The 17552-nt window shown below is 45.7% G+C and overlaps 1 protein-coding gene across 1 annotated transcript; it reads right to left on the bottom strand.

Moving 5' to 3' along the window:
* Positions 1-875: 875 nt before the first annotated feature.
* Positions 876-17050, bottom strand: GYG1 (glycogenin 1). Its single transcript, XM_069727607.1, has 7 exons — positions 16781-17050; positions 8703-8835; positions 8455-8629; positions 8187-8349; positions 5357-5483; positions 4016-4235; positions 876-1580 (listed from the first exon to the last, which is right to left on the bottom strand). Exons 1-7 carry the CDS (start codon positions 16785-16787, stop codon positions 1407-1409), a joined length of 999 nt encoding a protein of 332 aa, XP_069583708.1. The 5' UTR covers positions 16788-17050; the 3' UTR covers positions 876-1406.
* Between the last annotated feature and the right edge of the window lie 502 nt (positions 17051-17552).

Here is a 17552-nt window from a genome sequence, read left to right as displayed (position 1 = left end):
GTTTTTTTTTTTTAAAGAGAAACTTTACTGATAAGCTGCCATATAGCTCAGTTTGGCAGGACAAGCCAATGTTTCAAGGATACCATTTGTCAGTTTGAGTGTTTTATTCCACTTTGTTTAGCAGCATGATCAAGCATTGTTTTGCCTTTTATGGTGTTCACTAAATGGGTTAACTAGTGGGACAGTTTTGTAGGTAGTGTAGTTCCAGATGTGGCGATAATTGGTACAATCGTACACTAACTTTGAAATATAATTCTTTCCCCATACATTTTGTCCCACTGTGGGACTTTTTGCAGTCTGATTGCTTGTATAGCATGGGGATTCAGCAGCATCCCTATGCTATGCCAACTGTCAAGCTCTGCATCGACAAAGTTGCAGCTCACGCAACGTACCTAGCTCTGGTGACCTGGATGTAATCATGACATTGGGTCACCATGGCAATGATGGGACCCTGCATCATGATAAAGGGTCTCTGATCCAAGGGCAGAGGGGCTGTCACTCTGCTGGCTCCTGGAATGCTCAATTGTATCATTTAGGGGTTAAAGACCAGGAATGCTTCTGGCTCTTCGTGCTGGTGCAGATCGCACAGCCTGATCGTGTAGATGTAATCTGTCCTGCGTCAATAGGGTGTATGGACTTCTGTACCATGTCAGATTTTTGTATGTTACTGATCTACAGGGCCTTGTGGTTAGTTTCTTCTTTATAGAATACCAGTCAAGTTGTGTAGAGACAGACCTCTACTACCAGATCTCACACCAGTTATGGAGATAGGCAGTTGAGTTAGCAATGTCACATCACCCCACAGGTAGTGCATGGATCCTAATCTGGGTAAAAACCTGAATGGACCTAAAGTGTTAAGGGATGAAGAAGTAAAGTTACTGACCAAAACCAGTTTATTTCTTTGAAGTGCCGTATTACAGATGGTTTGAAAGAAGCATTACATTAGCCCTCTGAGGTACAGAACAGGAAGGAGATGTAGGCATTTACATTGTGCTTCTAGTTTGCTCTGTGACCAGTCACATCTGTACAAGGTTGATATTTATGTGGAGGCAAACAGAAGATTTACATCCTTCACTGTCCAGGACAATGAAGCAGTGGGAACAAGAGCATCAATTGTTCTAACGGAAGGTAGAACGATGAGTGCCATTTACAGGTCATATAGGTAAACTGGTAACCATAAACCAGTAGAGCCATGTTCTAAGAATCCCTGGAGAAGTGGCACATAGCTAGGCATGTAACCAAGTGATGCTTGTTTTACATATCCCACTTACAAGAGTGGTCGAATCCACCAACTGAGGTTTAGTAAAGCTTCTAGCAGTTTAGTAAACATTGTGGTAGAACACCGTCCTAGATGCCAAACAGCAATGTCCATTTAGGTTTGTGCTCTTGTGGAAGACACTACAATCCTATTGGAGATAGGTGTCCAGCTTCTTCTTGATGTTCTCATACGAATCTGCTCCCATGTAGTCAGCCTGGCCCTGTTCCCACCTTTCCCTGCGTTCTTCTGAAGATATAGAGGGTGGTGGAGGAGGTGGCGCTACTGCTATGGACATCTGTGACATTGCTTCTGTAACCTCCTCCTAAAAAGTAAAAAAAAAAAAAAAAAAAAAATCTATGAGACATTTTCACTAGATGTTAATCACCTCTAACCAAAACTGGAAAATGAGGAAACCAATGGATAGCTTCCATGCAAGGAGGCAAGCAAAGCAGAACACAGCTGGCAAGAATTTCAAAATTAAAGAAACCCAAGTAAAAAAAAAAAAAATAAAAATGAACTGCATGAGGTCTGCAAATTGAACATAGCAGCTTAACAGGTTAATGTTCATACCTCATCTCTACAGAAGCGACAAGAGAAAGCCAGTGAGCAGACCAAGCCCGACAGCTGTGGACAGTTACAGAAAAGTGGAAAGGTTGAAGAGTTATGATACCCCATTAGGAAGGAACCGTCTGCGGAAAGAGGAAACGCCCGTGCACACAAGATGCAGCAAATGCCAATGTTTTATACAATGCCCCACTGACCATTGAGTGGCTTATATGTACTACAAGGTCAGTTTTATTTGGATGAAAATCCTTTGTGCAAGCCAGCCTGTATAGAACTTACGGAGACTCAGGCTGTGCACCACTTTGCTGCAGTTCTGATAAAGGGGCTTCAGCAGCTCACCACCGATCACTAGGAAGCCTGCAGTTCTGTAGTCAGTTTCTCCCCCCCCCCCCCACCACCTTGCAAAGCTCAAAGTTGTCAACGTGGGTGCAGTCATGAGCCCTCACCGACAGCAGAGGCTGGTTTGATAAACAGGAAGTAGTTCAGGAGGAGAGAATTGGGGTCTCCACCCCAATATGGGGCCGCTTTCAGATTTATACATTTGTGCCCCATTTTTGTTGAGGCACCAAGCCATGCATTTGTGCAATAGCATAAATAATTGTTGCCCTACAAGCAGAGTGGCTTAAACAATTTACACAGAATAAATGCCGCAAGTCAAGATGGTATGGCAAGTAACTCTTATTTCAGAATACTTAGAATCTGATGGCAGTGTTTAGTTTGAGCTAACCAAGCCAACATGCTTTCCCTCAAACACATCTGTTTAATAAAATAGGGCAGTGAGGTTTTGTTTTTTCACATTCATTTTAAAGGGAACCTATCAACCCCAAAATCAAAAGGTGAGCCAAGCCCACTGGCATCAGGAGCTCATCTACAGCATTCTGTAATGCTGTAGATAAGCCCCTGATGTATCCTGAAAGAAAAGGTTAGATTATACTCACCCAGGGGCGGTTCTGGTCCGATAAGCATCTGGGGCCTCATCTTACGATGACGTCCTCTTCTTGTAGTCATGCTGCGGCTCCGGTTCAGGTGTACTTTGTATGCCCTGTTGAGAGCAGACAAAGTCGTGCAGTGCACAGGTAGCGGGCCTCTGACCTTTCCTGATGCACTGCACTACTTTGCTATGCCCACAGGGCAGACAAAGTACACCTGCGCTGGAGCTGCAGCATGACTACAAGAGGACGTCATCGTAAGATGAGGCCCCAGACTGGATGCCCATCAGACCAGAACCGCCCCTGGGTTAGTATAATCTAACCTCTCATCTTTCAGGATACATCGGGGCTTATCTACAGCATTACAGAATGCTGTAGATAAACCCCTGATGCTGGTGGGTTTAGCTCACCTTTGATTTTGGGGGTGACAGGTCCCCTTTAAGTGCAGAATCCCAGTGCATGCGTTCTTGGTGCAGCAATTAGTGGAAGGGAGGGGAAAAGTCAGTTTTTGAAGTTGTCTGCATTAAAATCTTTTTTGCACTTAGGATAATTGTTTAAAGCTTAAGGCCTAAAGTGTCATGGGGTACTATGAAATTTTGCAAGGACATTTGAGTTCACACCTTTGGATGCTGCATGACCAACTCATTTAACAAATGAACTGGATTTCTCTATTAAAGTTCTATATGAAGCCATAATTGATATTTTCGCCAATTGCTCATGCCAACCAATACAATTTCTCAAAAAAGAGGAACTTTACACGGAATGACTGGCTGAACCAAGAACAGGTACTTTGAGCCTCAGTGTGGCAAGACGTTTCAATGCACCTTACCACCCACTTATTTTCCATCCATTGGTGGCTCTATGAAGCCAGAGATGTTGGGAATATTAGGGAAACAAGTGTGGGAAACTGCAGTTAAGCGTTTTGCCATGATGCAGCATGCTTGGATTTAAACAGTCATCGTCCAGAGTCCCTTTAAGATGTCATCTGAGCATTACATTTTAAGCAATTAAAATTTAGAGACTTGTTTTGTGCAGTTGATGTAATGCAAACAGGCTCTTGCAGAATGGTAGCTGAGGTAGGACCATTCTCATACCTGCCACCATGGGATGCAGTTCTAGTCTGGTTATTGCTCATTTTTCCCCACAAGCCATGTTTAACTGCATTAAGTTCAGCTGTACAGGTAAATTTTCCTAGAAGCATGAAGTCAGTATTGGGGGGTTGTACCATGACAGACAATTAGAAATAACTGCCAGGCAGACATACCGCTTTTAAGCCAGTTGAGGTGTCCTTAACCACTCCATGTTCTGTTAGAAGAGGTAGGATTCTAGATGTGTAGATGTCCCACCAAAGGCTGAGGAACTCTGGATGAATGAGAGTTTGGTCATGTACATCTCCTTTCACAGTCTGTGTTTTACTGTCATAGGTATAATTCCATGGCTTCACTTTACCAAGGAAGTGCACCACTTTTGCATCAGCACCAAACCTGAAAAGCACAAACATGTTATAGAGTTTCTCACATTATGACTGCCATCAAGGCCAATCATCCGTGCAGTCTCCAATAGAGTAAAGCAAATAGTCTGGCAGTCTGATGCAGAGATACTTTGTGAAAATCCTGGCTTGACATTGCTTTAGAAACATTGATGAAACCTGTACAAGCCTGGCTGATGTCCCAGCTGGCCAAGTACACCTTATCTGACAGTATTGTGACTCATGAAGTGTCCAGTCATACATGGCTACTGGAAGCCCATGTCATTGAGGCAGAGCAATATCACTGCACCCCTCTGATGTTTTATCTAGAGAAAGTGAGTGCCTTTGCCAAAAGAACTTGTCAGCTGGCTGTACAATTGAAAGTGTCAGCATAACATGGAGATGTTCCATTATAATGCTAGGCATACATGGACCATTCACAGATCCATGTGTCATGTCTGGTTCATGGAGCTGCTGCAGGTCTCCTAACCTTAACAGCCAAATATATGCTTGTGTGACAGCGTTTGGGTCATGAGACCTGCACCACTCAGTGCTTACAACTGACATGTGTGAGTCTGGCTTAACAGCCATCACCAGATTGCATATTCAAGGGATGCAAGTCACTCACAAGCTTGACTTCTATTCTGACACTCCGGTTACAGTGTAGAAGCCACTTTGGGTCACAGCAGTGAAGTCACTAAAATTAGCAGGATCTCACTGAAGGTGATTACTACCACTACAGATTGTGACACTTCACAGGAGGGCCTCTAATCCAGTCTGACTGCTAAGATTTGTAGTAGCTACTCAATATTCTTCATTTATATCACTTAACATTGAGCAAAGTTAAGTTAGAACCTCTAGAAATAGGTTTGTGTGGCCATGGGGAAAATAAGTTGCTCACCCTTGTTAGTGGGAACTCTGTACCCGTGAGGAAAGCCTGAGAAAACCACAAGTTTAGAAGCCAAGTTTAGTCATGCTTATGTTAGCAGTTGCAAGGAGTCCATGTAACTTGATGTTGCAGTGCGTGGGGATGGAATTCTCATGTGATGCTCGTCACTGATACAGAGTAACCAAGTCTTCATACCTCCACCCCCAATAACGATGACCCTGCACAGCTTCCCATAGCCATGTACTTACGCTTTAAATGCTGGGAGATAGGAGTATATGGAGATACTGCTCAAGTTATAAATGAAGGGCAGGTGCTTGTGGATCTCTTTTGTTGCCCAGGTATTAAAGAATGAGTTCAGTAAGCCTTGGTCACCTCCTGAAATAGAAAAAAAAAAAAAAGGTATGTATAATTGATACTTCATAGAGCAAATTAACACAATATCTGCAGTGGACATTTGAGTGGGCAAAGGCCTTCTGCTGTCAGCAAGCACTCTTGGTAAAGCCTGAAGGTACTAGTAGATAGTGTTCTGGGTGGCTCAGCCTCCAGTCTGGGGGTCACACCATGTCATGCATGCTGCTTAAGCAATGCTACAAGGATTTCTGTTAAGGTGCTACTCTGGGGCCTCAGTTTGGAATTTGCAGGAATCTGTCAGAAACAGGTCTTCTCTTAAGTGTCATTTTGATCTGCTGCCAGCTGCTAGTGCTGTGGCTGACATTTGTATGAAGGGCAACCCCAAGCAGTTTCTTAATGGACCCAGCCAAGGAGCAACACTTGTGCCTTCATTCTTGTATTAGTAAGTTGGCAACACTACTGATGAACCATCAGGGTACTGATTTTGCTTAGCCATAAGCACAGAGCCCTGTGACCTCTTGATTAGGAGGTTTTGTCAATATGCTGATGACACTCAGATCTACCTCTGGCCCAGATGTCACCTCCCTGCTGTTCAGAATCCCAGAGTGTCTATTGGCCATATCCTTCTCTTGCTTCCTCAAGCTCAATGTGGACAAGAACTGAATTATCTTTCCTCCATCTTGCATATCTTCCCTACCTGATCAATCACAATAAATGAAATCACTTTCCCCCCCCCCCCCCCCCCGTCATGGAAATCTGCTGCCTTTGATTAACCCTTGACTGCCCTTCAAACCACACCCCCAAACTCTTGCCACCTTCAGCACTAAAATAATTTCCAGAATCTGTCCTTTCCCCGCACTACCAAGATACTTGTGCATGCCCCAATCATCTCCCACAACATCCTCCTCTGGCCTACCTTCTTGTACTCCCCGCTCCAGTCTGTCCTTCACTCTGCTGCCTGACTAATCTTGCCTTGCAAATCCCTTCATTGGCTCCCAATTTCCCATTGTATCCAGTTTAAACTACTAACTGACCTATAAAGCAGTCCATAACCTCTCTCCTTGTATATTTTCAATCTAGTCTCTCAATATCTTCACTCATGTAATCTCTGGTCCTTTAAGACCTCCTTCGCTCCTCCACACTTATTCCCTCTTTACCCAATCGCCTCCAAGATTTCTCCCAAATATCCCCCATCCTCTGGAATTCTGTACCCCAACACATCTGGTAATCCACCACATTTGTATCCTTCAGGTGGAACTTGAAAGCCCACCTCAAAAAAAGAAAGTCATTTTTAGGGTACAAAATGTAAAGGATTTAGTACATCAACTAAGGAGTCTCAAAATAGTGACCATTAAAACACCAAGCCACAAAATAAGGCTGGTCAGTCTGCAATTACTGCATTCAATGTCCAATTCCCAAAACACTGTCTAGACCATTTGCTAGCAACAGCGTCTGTCAAAACAAATATCAGTCACCTTTTGATATCAAGTCATGTGTGATAATTAATAGAGGAAACATCCATCTCAGACACAAGGGAGCCTATAATAAGTTTAGGCAAACATCTGTTAGTGACTACTTGGACACTAGATTACAAAAGACCAAGTTAACCCTGTTGCATTTGGAATCCAATGATGCATGATCCTAGCCTTGTGGCCAACTTCTGGAACTTAACATGTTGATATTTTGGGTTTCCCCATACTTACACAGCACTAAGTTAAGCATTTAAGCTAAATTTTACAGAAAACCAGGAGGACCAAAATACACAGATCTTAGGCATTTTAATTGTTTATTGAAAACCTACAGCTAGAAGCATCACCTGATTTGTACCAGGCAGCAATTAGTGGATCAGCCCATACTACACTTTATATCAGTTGCCTGGGAGTTAAGGGATGCATTAAAAATAAGAACTTGTTTTGCAGGGTCATAATGGTCAGTTTGTTAAATCAACATAGTATAACAGCTCCTTGGCAGCCCCTTGCTGTGGTATACAGGACAGTGCCATGTATTGTCTGGAATGTCAGCAGATTTACAGATTGAGGTCTTGAATCTTGACCATGGTGGCCTTTGGCTGAATAAGGCTATGTGCACACGTTGCAGATTTGTGTTTAGCATTCTTGCACTATAAAACCGCAAGTAATCTGTATACATTAAGCATCCCATCATTTATAATGGAATCTGCAATTTCTGTGCACATGTGCGTTTTTCCGCATGAAAAACGCATTGCGGAAAAATAATGAACCTGTTCATTAATTGTGTTTTTTTGTGGATTTCCCACTGTCTAATGCATTGGGAAATGTCTGGGAAAAACCGCGCAAAAAAAAACTCATGCGGAAATCTGGCAGAAATGTCCGGATTTCCACAGGAATTTTCTGCATGAATTCCTGAATGTGTGCACATAGCCTTGGTCATTTTGGACAGGGCCATTGAGGCCTTGTGTAGCTTTACCTCAAAACACATTGATATCTGCATGCTACCTGGGTTAGGTGGTGACATTGTATTAGGAGATATTATCCATTGTCTCCATGCATACTGCACCCGACAGGAATTAGATTTTAAAGGTACCAAAGTTGAAAGGCACTTTAGAAAAAAGAAAAACAATGTTTCGAGCATTCTAGTTTGAGCCCTAGTCCAATAGTCTGTACAGGCAGCAGTTCAGAGCTCACCTGCCATATCTGGGGTACCAAGAGTCATGAGGTTATACCAGAAAAACCATCTTGTGCTACTCACCATCAAAGCTGCCTTCTTCTGTGGCCTTATGCAACAACTGCTTGTAGGTTTCTACAGACGGTTGGAATACAAACACTCCGGAGTTAAAGCAGTCAGGCCAGCCAGGGTCTGGGGCTGCGGACAACTCTTCTCGCTCAAATAGGTCATCAATGTTCTGTAAAACCTACAAATTTTACAACAAAGGAAAGTCAAAAATTGACTCCTACACTTGGGATCTTAGTAATCAAATGGCATTCATGAGGTCCAACAAATCTCAGATTTGCTTTACCACTGTATCTGCATCCATAAAGACACATTTGGCATATTGTGTCAGTGTCCAGCAATGAAGTTTTGTGAGCGTGACACCGAGCTCCGGTCTCTCCAGTAAAGCCAGATGGGCAGAATCCTTACTGTCCAAGACATCCACAACTCTAACATCGTCGTATACTTTGTCGAGTACTTTCCTGAAGAAAACACACTTGTGATTAAGATATTTTCACTACATCACCATGAATGCAACAGAAGAGCACAATTCACCTCATGGAGTCTGAGACTTGAGGAGTTATGAGCACAGCCAGCTTATGTGAAGTATGTTTCCTCAGAGATGAGCCCAACACCAACGCTCCTTTTCCATAAGAGTCATTTGTAGCAAGAGTGACAAAAGCACAGTCTAGGAGGGAAAAAGAAAAAAAAATTACATAAATACTGAACAAGTTTACAGACGAGCCATACAATATTGTGTCTTTACAGAAGTGTACACAGCTCAGGTATCCTGAAGTCTCCCAAAATGCAGATTTCAGAGAGTGACCAATACCCATGTATGTGGTCCTTACAATTATAGAGCCCCTGCACTTCTGACAGACCCAGTCAGAGCTATAGGGAGGGGTGAGCATGAAGTTGTACCTAGAATTATAAGTGGCAGAGGAGCTGCTGAGTCAGTGTACTCTGTGGCACATGGAGGGTGGGTGGTCCCGTTAGAGACTGGGACTCCCATCACTGGTTTATTACGTCAAACTACTGGGACACTTCTAGCTCTATTTTCAGTTTGCAGCTTTCCACCATAAGTAATGCATAGATAAGGGCCCACAAGACCACCAGGATATGCTACCATTCTCATTGAAGAGGTTTTTTTTTTTTTTTTTTTTTTAAAGGACAGAAATAGATGTGAGTGTTTGCAGAGATCTTCTGAATGGTGTTGCCATCTCTTGATTGATGGCACCACTCTATGGGCACCATTTTCCAGTAGTGTAGTGATGAGCAGAAGTGACAGTTGCCAACTGTTTCTCACCACTAGTATCCGTGCCAAGTAGGTCTTGGTCTCCAAAACACAGAATTAAACACCAAAATGCCAGGCAGTGCCACTCCTGTACCCATCATCTTCTAGAACCAGACTGTTTGCAATAAAGCCTGATGAGACCAGCAACTTGGGCAATGTTTAGAGTACGGTCTCCATATCTGCATCAAGAGCCATAAAACCAGTTATCAGATGGGTGAACATTGCCAGTTACAGTCTTGTCTGCATTAGAGATGCCAGGACAGGCACCAGCATGTGCAGGGCACAACATTAAGTGGACCTAAGTGTTTCCATTTTATATTTTCTGGGTATAGTAGTTCAGCAGGGACAGGAAAAAGGCAGTGGTTGAGCATGGTATGCTTCCTCCAGCAGCAGTGTAGATGAATTACACCATGCAGAACACTCATCGCCATCTTATGTCTGATGAATTACTATACTAAATGTATAGAATATAAAGCACCGAAATGCTGGCGAGTGCCACTTTAGAATATTGGGCATTGAGGTGTAATACCACCACTAGTTATGGCCTCCCTGGCTGTAGAAGATGAAGACTTAGCAGTAGTGTGGTTGGCTCTTGCTTAGGCCTTTATGCAGTGGATTGGCATTTCCAACTCCTGTTGGACCCCAAGCTGTTAACTCCACTTCAGTAATTTTATCGATAGGCTGATTCCTTCCCTGATGAGGAAGTAAGCAGTGAACTGTATATTAGTGAACATTCTCTGTATACTCCAAGGCATATGGCATGATGTAGGTCATTACAGGCCAGTCCTGCGATCCAGAAGAAAGACCGACAGCTTAAGAACAAGCATTCACAGCTTCAGCCAGACGCAACAGTATCCAATTCATCTAGGGACAAGATCGGTCCTATATTACATGCAAGCGTGGCGTCATATTGCATAACCTGCCCATGCACAGGAAACAAGACGACAAAGGAGCACTGTGGATACCCGAGTTCTTGGCAGAAGTGGCTCTAGAAAGAATGTGGAGGTGAGACCCAAACAGTTAGGAGGCTTATGCTTACACACACCTACTACAGGAGCCAGTAACATGCACCAAAATAGACAGTTCACTGTCAAGAGTCCTAACTATAGCAGTACGGTCCTGAATATATATTCTACAACAGTGGTCCCCAACCTTTCTGACCTTGAGAGCCACATCCATCTCCTGTCCCTCACACAGTAGTGGCAACCTAAGCCCCCATTACAGGTATAGTGATAACCAAAGCTTTTCCACACAAATCACTCCGAAGCAGTATACCAAGATCCAGGGGTTCCCACCAAACCCCCATTCTCCTATCACACTCCCAACACAGTCACATCCAGCTTCAGGCACCTCCTCTGAACGGTAGTATCCTGTCTCCAGCATACCATACTTAAATCATCTCTAAACCCCCAAGACCAGTAGATATGCATGCAGATCTGCTCTTCTGTGCATGGCTACTCAAAAAGTTTACCATTTTGAGATGTGCTCTTCATACCAGTTTACTAAATCTGGAGCTAATGCACCAAGTTGGCAGACAGCTGCAAGCCACAATTCATGGGACCATGAGCCACAGGTTGTGGGACCCCTGTTCTAGAAGATGGTACAGGAGTGACACTGCTTGGCATTTGAGTATAAGGCTACGTTCACATTTGCGTTGCGCGGGGCTGCGTTGGCGATGCAACACGCAAACAAAAATGCATGCAAAATGCATTGTTTTGTGACGCATGCGTCTTTTTGGCATGATTTTGGATGCAAAAAAAAAAAATGCAACTTGCTGCGTCCTGACGCTTGCGCCAAAAAAGATGCACGTGTCACAAAACGCAAGACAATGCATGTCCATGCGCCCCCATGTTAAATATAGGGACGCATGCGTCGCCATGGCTGTGCCCGACGCAGCCCCACAAAACGCTAATGTGGCCTCATAATGGCCAGATGCAGCACCCAAAGTTATTGTTTCATAAGGTCACACCAATTATTGGAACTAGTGTGAGAAATTGGTAATAAATCAGCGACTAGCTGCATCATTACAGTATACATCTGTGCACAAGACATTGACACAAGATGCAAGAGCCTACAACTCATGGGCCAAACATCGATTAGGGGTTCTCAGCTAGAGGCAACTCAAATAAGTTCACTATAAATTGACAATTTATGGGTCTCTGGATCCTCAGTGGTCCCGACACCTGGGCCCCATCTGAATGGAACATGCTAGACTTGCTCCACCATTCATTGAGTGGATTCAGACCATGAACAGCACCACTTAGATAGGGCTCTGGTGTTCTTGGGGAAATCCTGTGGTCAGACCCTCAGTAATGCTGGCCTTACACCTCCTTGCATGTTGAGTGTATCAGTATGCTTTTACTAGACTGGCATTTTTGGCCACCATTCACACAGCCCTTCATGTGAGCAGTAAGCCTGCTGCCCTGAATAAGTGATCTGTTCAGGGAAAACGTACTCTACTTTTGTGAGAATAAAGATGTAGGTCATGACTCTGCAAGTATCTGAGGCTTTATGGTCTGGCTACTAGAATTTTTTTTTTTTTTTTTTAACAGACTGGTATCAGATGAAGCCTGCTGTAATGCCATCCCCATCATTGTATGAGAAGTGGGGGTACAATGCCTGTAGTGACAGATTAAGCAGCCCTCACATCAGCCCCTGGTCTGCCTATACTCCAGATTACTGGTAGTGCCATCAGTGCAGTACTGCATTATCTTGCTTTTTCTCTAAACCTCCAATCTAGTAATCCCAGCAGGATTAGAGCTTGCTCACTATCAATTTGTACGTTTTCTGCCAAATATGAAAGAATGGACCAAAAACTGAAGAAACTCCATGCTTGCAGGGCTTCACAACCATTTCTAGCCTTAGAGCCACTGTTGGTCAAAATCTGGTCCAAATGCAGCGGATCAGAATTTGGCTTTCTATTCATGCGCCTCTGCATTCCTGAGATACAACCCCGAATCCTGTATGCAAATCATGTTGTCAACTTCTGTAGGAGTCTTGAGGATCACACCCACTTGGCTAATAACCATTCACAGTTGAAGCAGGTGTCATCTCAGGATCAGAAGTGCTGGAACGCTAAAGGCAATAGTAGATCAGTGGTATTTTAAGTACACATGGAAATTTTAGTGTATTACTTAGCAGGGCCTCTTAAAGGGCTACTCCAATCTGCCACAATACATTTACAGAACATGCTGTACTTTTGGATGGGGGGGGATCCCAGGGGTGCAAGCCTCTGTCTGCTTGCAGCCCTCAATACTGGAGTGGAGACTTGAGTTTCCAGGTTTGTCATAAAGATAGAGGCAGATTTACTAAAGGTACCTTCACACTAAACGACGCTGTAGCGATCCAGACAACGATCCGGATCGCTGCAGCGTCGCTGTTTGGTCGCTGGAGAGCTGTCACACAGACCGCTCTCCAGCGACCAACGATGCCGGTAACCAGGGTAAACATCGGGTTACTAAGCGCAGGGCTGCGCTTAGTAACCCGATGTTTACCCTGGTTACCATCCTAAAAGTAAAAAAACAAACGCTTCATACTTACCTTCCGCTGTCTGTCCCCGGCGCTGTGCTTCTCTGTACTGGCTGTGAGCACAGCGGCCGGAAAGCAGAGCGGTAAGCCATCTAGCTACCGTAGGCAAACAGACAGCTCTACTAGAGATCCTGCATAGCTAGCTGCAGCAAGAGTCTGAACATACTGTCTTTAGCAATACAACCCCTTGGGAGCACAGCAACCTGACAGCGAGTGTCATGGATCCCCATTCCACGGTGTCACTAATTTGTCACGCATCTGCTCTCAGCATGTGACTTGGGATTGTACCTGCAAGGATTAATCATCTCCCCACTCAGTCCAGCATTCAACCCCTGTCCTATGCTATAATTGGAGCATAAATCACACCGACCCAGGCTACACCCACTCATACACGCTGCCACCACTCACACATGGGCGATGAGTCCCGGAAATAATAATATTGTCTACCACTCATAAGGCACACACACACCTTAGGCCATGGATTTGTTAGGACATTCAAGGTTCAACTTGTTAAAGTTTATACTTTAATACAAAAAGGTTCAGTGCTTAAAGAAAAAGGTATAAAAATATGATAAGACATACAACTTATGCAAAACAGTATAACAAACAGGAGAAAACTTACAGAAATCATCTAACTTGGTAGTCTGTTTTCTGCTCCCTGAGGGGGGAGGGGGGTGAATATGGAGTTGGTGGAACACATCAGCTTCTCAGGCTGCCCTCACATGTGAACACAATTCTAAGTATACAGGTCTAATTTATAGCTTTGGTCTGGAGGTCAGATTTCTAGACCAGCCCCTCAGATTATCATAATTGCTTGTTTTTTGATTGGATCATGCCACTCTGCCAATGAATATATTATTTTCTCCTGAGATCCTTTGTGTAAATGTTCTCACAGAGATACTATCAGGCCGTAATTGACATCTCTCTTCCAAGAGCTAGGAGGTGTCAAGTATTATCCTTTCTTGGTCCTAGCTAGACCTCCTGGTGAGAGTTGGAGACAAGTCTGCTTGTCTCAGGAAAATACATATTAACACCTGGGTGAGACATGCAGCTTTCAGGACAGATGTTACTAGTCACACAACCTATACATAGGTCACTGCACACTAAAATTATATAGAAGAGAAATAATTTTGGCAGTTTAAAGACCTAATCAGTGTCCATCTGTGGAGGTGACTGACACCTTACAAGCAGTGGCCAGCATCTTCTGGTCCTAAAGCCTCACTGTGGAGATAGATAATTATTTCTCTTCTATATAGCTATGCAGCAGTACTGAGATACTTTTACACCTTATTGCCTAGGAGACCAACCGCAGCAGCACTTACAAGCTGCAGTGAAGCAACAGCACCAGTGTTACCATCAGCTTCAGTGCTTACAAGCTCAATAGGGAAGGGCTTGTAAGCGCTGTACATATTTGTTTAATACAGCTAGATCATAGTTGTTGGTCAGGAGAAAAAAAAAAAAATTTACCGGAATCCCAACACCTGGAATATTAGACCGTAAAGTAAGTGTTTCCTGCAGGCAGTGATGATACCCAATTATTAAGATAGGAAAAACCCTCAAGAATCCATCACCACCAGTAATAGGAATCCTAGTCCTGGAAAGGCCCATCTAATGTGGAAATATCGTAAAGACCCGGGCTTAGTATGACACGAGGAAGAGGAGCTAAAAATAGGAGCGCTGGAAGCATAGTCAATAAGCCAACAGCTGGCAAGAGGGACACTGATCGCCGGGATGAAGGGGGGTCTTCTACAGATGCCCACGTCTCTTCAAAGTCCAAAACCAATTATTTTATAATGAGTGAATGAATCTAGAGAAATCCAGCCTGGCTATAGAGAAGCCTTCTGATCATTCCCACCACTGCCGCCTACAAGGCCTGGCCACCAAGACATGCACTGAAGACAGTAACCCCATTTCTTAAAGTAAAAATGCTTCTACTGAAGCCAAGCCTGCAAGTGTTAAGTTCCTAGAAGGAGACAATCCGCACTGCAGCCTGCACCACCTGACCGCCAGCAAGCCCCTCCATGGAGGACACTCAGGAACCTGCATCCCAGGGATAATCAGCACCGCGTGGGTTTGGGTTACACCTCCTGCCCATAGGCCGGCACCAACAAGACTCCACTGGGCTCCTGGGTGAGAAGTGGCACAGACAGATGGCATGTGCCAGTGAGTGAATACAGCCAGGCATGGCGACCTAGGGACCTGCTATGAAATAGTTGTATTGTGTGAACATGGCCTAGTTGTGCCATCCACTGGCAGCAGGCATTACTTACATGCAGTGCCACGTCTCCACCACTGCTCCAGGTTATGGCACAAGATGCTGAAGGGACAGTAAATGTGGGCAAGTTCTCACACTGAGGTTTTCTGCACAGTCTGAACTGCTTACACAGGGGGTTTTGCTGCGTTCTCATTGCTGCGGTTTGGTCAGGGGACGCTTGTGTTCTTGCTGATAAAGTTTAGACTAATCTGATTCAACTTCATCAAGTTTTGGCACAAACAGATCACGTTTCCTGCACCACCTGTTAAGGTCAGTGGGTGACTACAAGAACTCTGGAAGTAGGGCCAGATAAGACAAACCTGCACCAGAGGTTTCTGAGGTCAGACCTTGCTGGTCCTGTGATACGCAGCAAACAACCTTGGCTGCAGCCTTGGTGCCTGGCCGAGACTCCGCGCCCTTCACACAGGACAGCCAAGTGTTACAGGACCAGCAAGGTGGAAGATGCTATGAAATCTCAGTCCACAGCTGTGAACTGCGGCCACTCACCTCCGGGTGGGATTGTCTGTGGCCCGCACACAGATGTGAGTGGTCTTGGTGGTGGGCAGTTCCCTCCCATGTGGATTTTTAAGTAAATGAGCATAAAGTCCTCACCCCCCAGTACCCTGCGGTCAGAGACTTTTCAAAAATGTTGCCGCGACCTTCTATAAGGTAACTTGCAGCCGCTCATCTTTCCTATAAGGAGAAGCATCCTGACCAGGTGGGGCCCAAGATAAGGCAGCTACGTGTCTCAGCCGCCATTACCAGCAGCCCCCCCTCATATTGGCCTTCGGATCCCAAGAGCCATTAGTGGCACCAAGCCTTCCCCACACCATGCCACGGGGCCATGGTGGAACCATCCAGAGGAGGCAGACGGCCACTTTCCGGCCCCAGGGAGGCTTTGGGGTGTTTGCTTGGAGCCGCTGCTCCTATAAGGGCAGGTCCACTAAAAACTGGGTCATCACCTGAGAGGCCCGAGCCAGAGGGACAACAATCCCCAGCAGCACCGCAGATGGCACCAGACACCTGTAGAGGAAAGTGGGGGAGGGGCACAGGTAGCCACACAGTCTGCTGAGGGGGCACTTATTGGCAGCCACTGATTAGCTTCTAGTGGCAGCCATTAGCAGTGCTCATTACACACAAGCCCAGCAGGACACTTCCTAGCAATCCCCAAGGCTATGCATCATGGCCACTCAGTGCAGCCCACAGCTGGAGTAACCCTTACCTCACCACAGACAGGTACATGGCAGTGCCATCCGGCTACAGAGTGCAGGCTCCCCGGGAGGAGAACTCTGCTAGTTTGTTAGAGCATGGCATGCTTGGAGTCGTAGTTCCCCAGCTGGGTCCGTGCAAGTGGCCTTTACCGCCCATATCACCGTGGTCCAGGAAGAGGATAGGACATCAAGACAAGTGCAGAGCAGGCAGGCAGGGGTTAACGGGCACTGACGAGCGGGAGCACGAGCACTTTCACAAGGAGAAGTAATGGAGGCGGCAGAGCACCGGGGAGGCGCTGCACAGGACGAGCCCGATAAGGAGAGCCCAGCACACCCGGGCACCTACCTGCCATCTCTGAGCCGATGTGTAACGCTGCGCGGTCCCGGAGCTGCTGCTGTCACCTCTTCCACTGACCCGCTGCACAGATGCTGCCGGTCACACATCCGCACCGTGACCTCCCTCTTATATGCGGCGCCCATGTGACCAGGCCCCGCCCCCCGCACAGCAGGGAGGGCGTGGCCGGCCGGGAGTTCCGTGTACACAGTCCCGGAGCCGCCGTGTGCGGACACTGACAGCCGCCAGTGCTCTACTGGAGGGCAGGGTCCATGATGTGGCGCGGCGAAGAACGGGTTACTGGACTTAAAGGAGACGTGCAGTCCTGGTGCTTTCCTGCTATGTGGCAGACAGTGTGTGGCCGGGACACTGCGTCCTCACAGGAGGGAACATTAGAGCCCCTTAGCAGGTGCAGTCATTTGTCCCATCTGTGGCGCAGAGCGGGCGATGTGTGACCCCTGCGGCCGATTTCCCATCCAGATCCTCACTGTTTGCTGCGGAGGAAAACCGCATCACAATGTGCAATAAATCCACCTACAGCCCAAAATGTGATAGAAAGTCTCCGGCGAGTTCACTAAGCAACAGTCAGTGAGCGCCCGGCATCGCTACATGGAAAGACGACTAAAGTCCCTTAGGCCGGCCTCACACTCAGCGTATAAAAATACGGTCCGTAATTTACGGCCGTAATACGCAGAAAAGTCCCCAAAATAGTGATCCATGTGTCCTCCGTAGGCAGGGTGTGTCAGCGTATTTTGCGCAGGGCATCCTCCGTATGTAATCCATA

This window comes from Ranitomeya imitator, chromosome 5 (genome assembly GCF_032444005.1).
Source record: "Ranitomeya imitator isolate aRanImi1 chromosome 5, aRanImi1.pri, whole genome shotgun sequence".
Lineage (NCBI taxonomy): Eukaryota > Metazoa > Chordata > Amphibia > Anura > Dendrobatidae > Ranitomeya > Ranitomeya imitator.
The sequence above is the reverse complement of the archived record's forward strand: the minus strand, read 5'-3'. Positions and strand labels throughout refer to the sequence as shown.

Coding starts and splice junctions, on each gene's coding strand:
- GYG1 (XM_069727607.1), bottom strand. Junction 4,236..5,356: donor TATCTCCCAGCATTTAAAGC/GTAAGTACATGG, acceptor TGTGCTTTTCAG/GTTTGGTGCTGATGCAAAAG. Junction 1,581..4,015: donor CCTCAACTGGCTTAAAAGCG/GTATGTCTGCCT, acceptor TTTACTTTTTAG/GAGGAGGTTACAGAAGCAAT.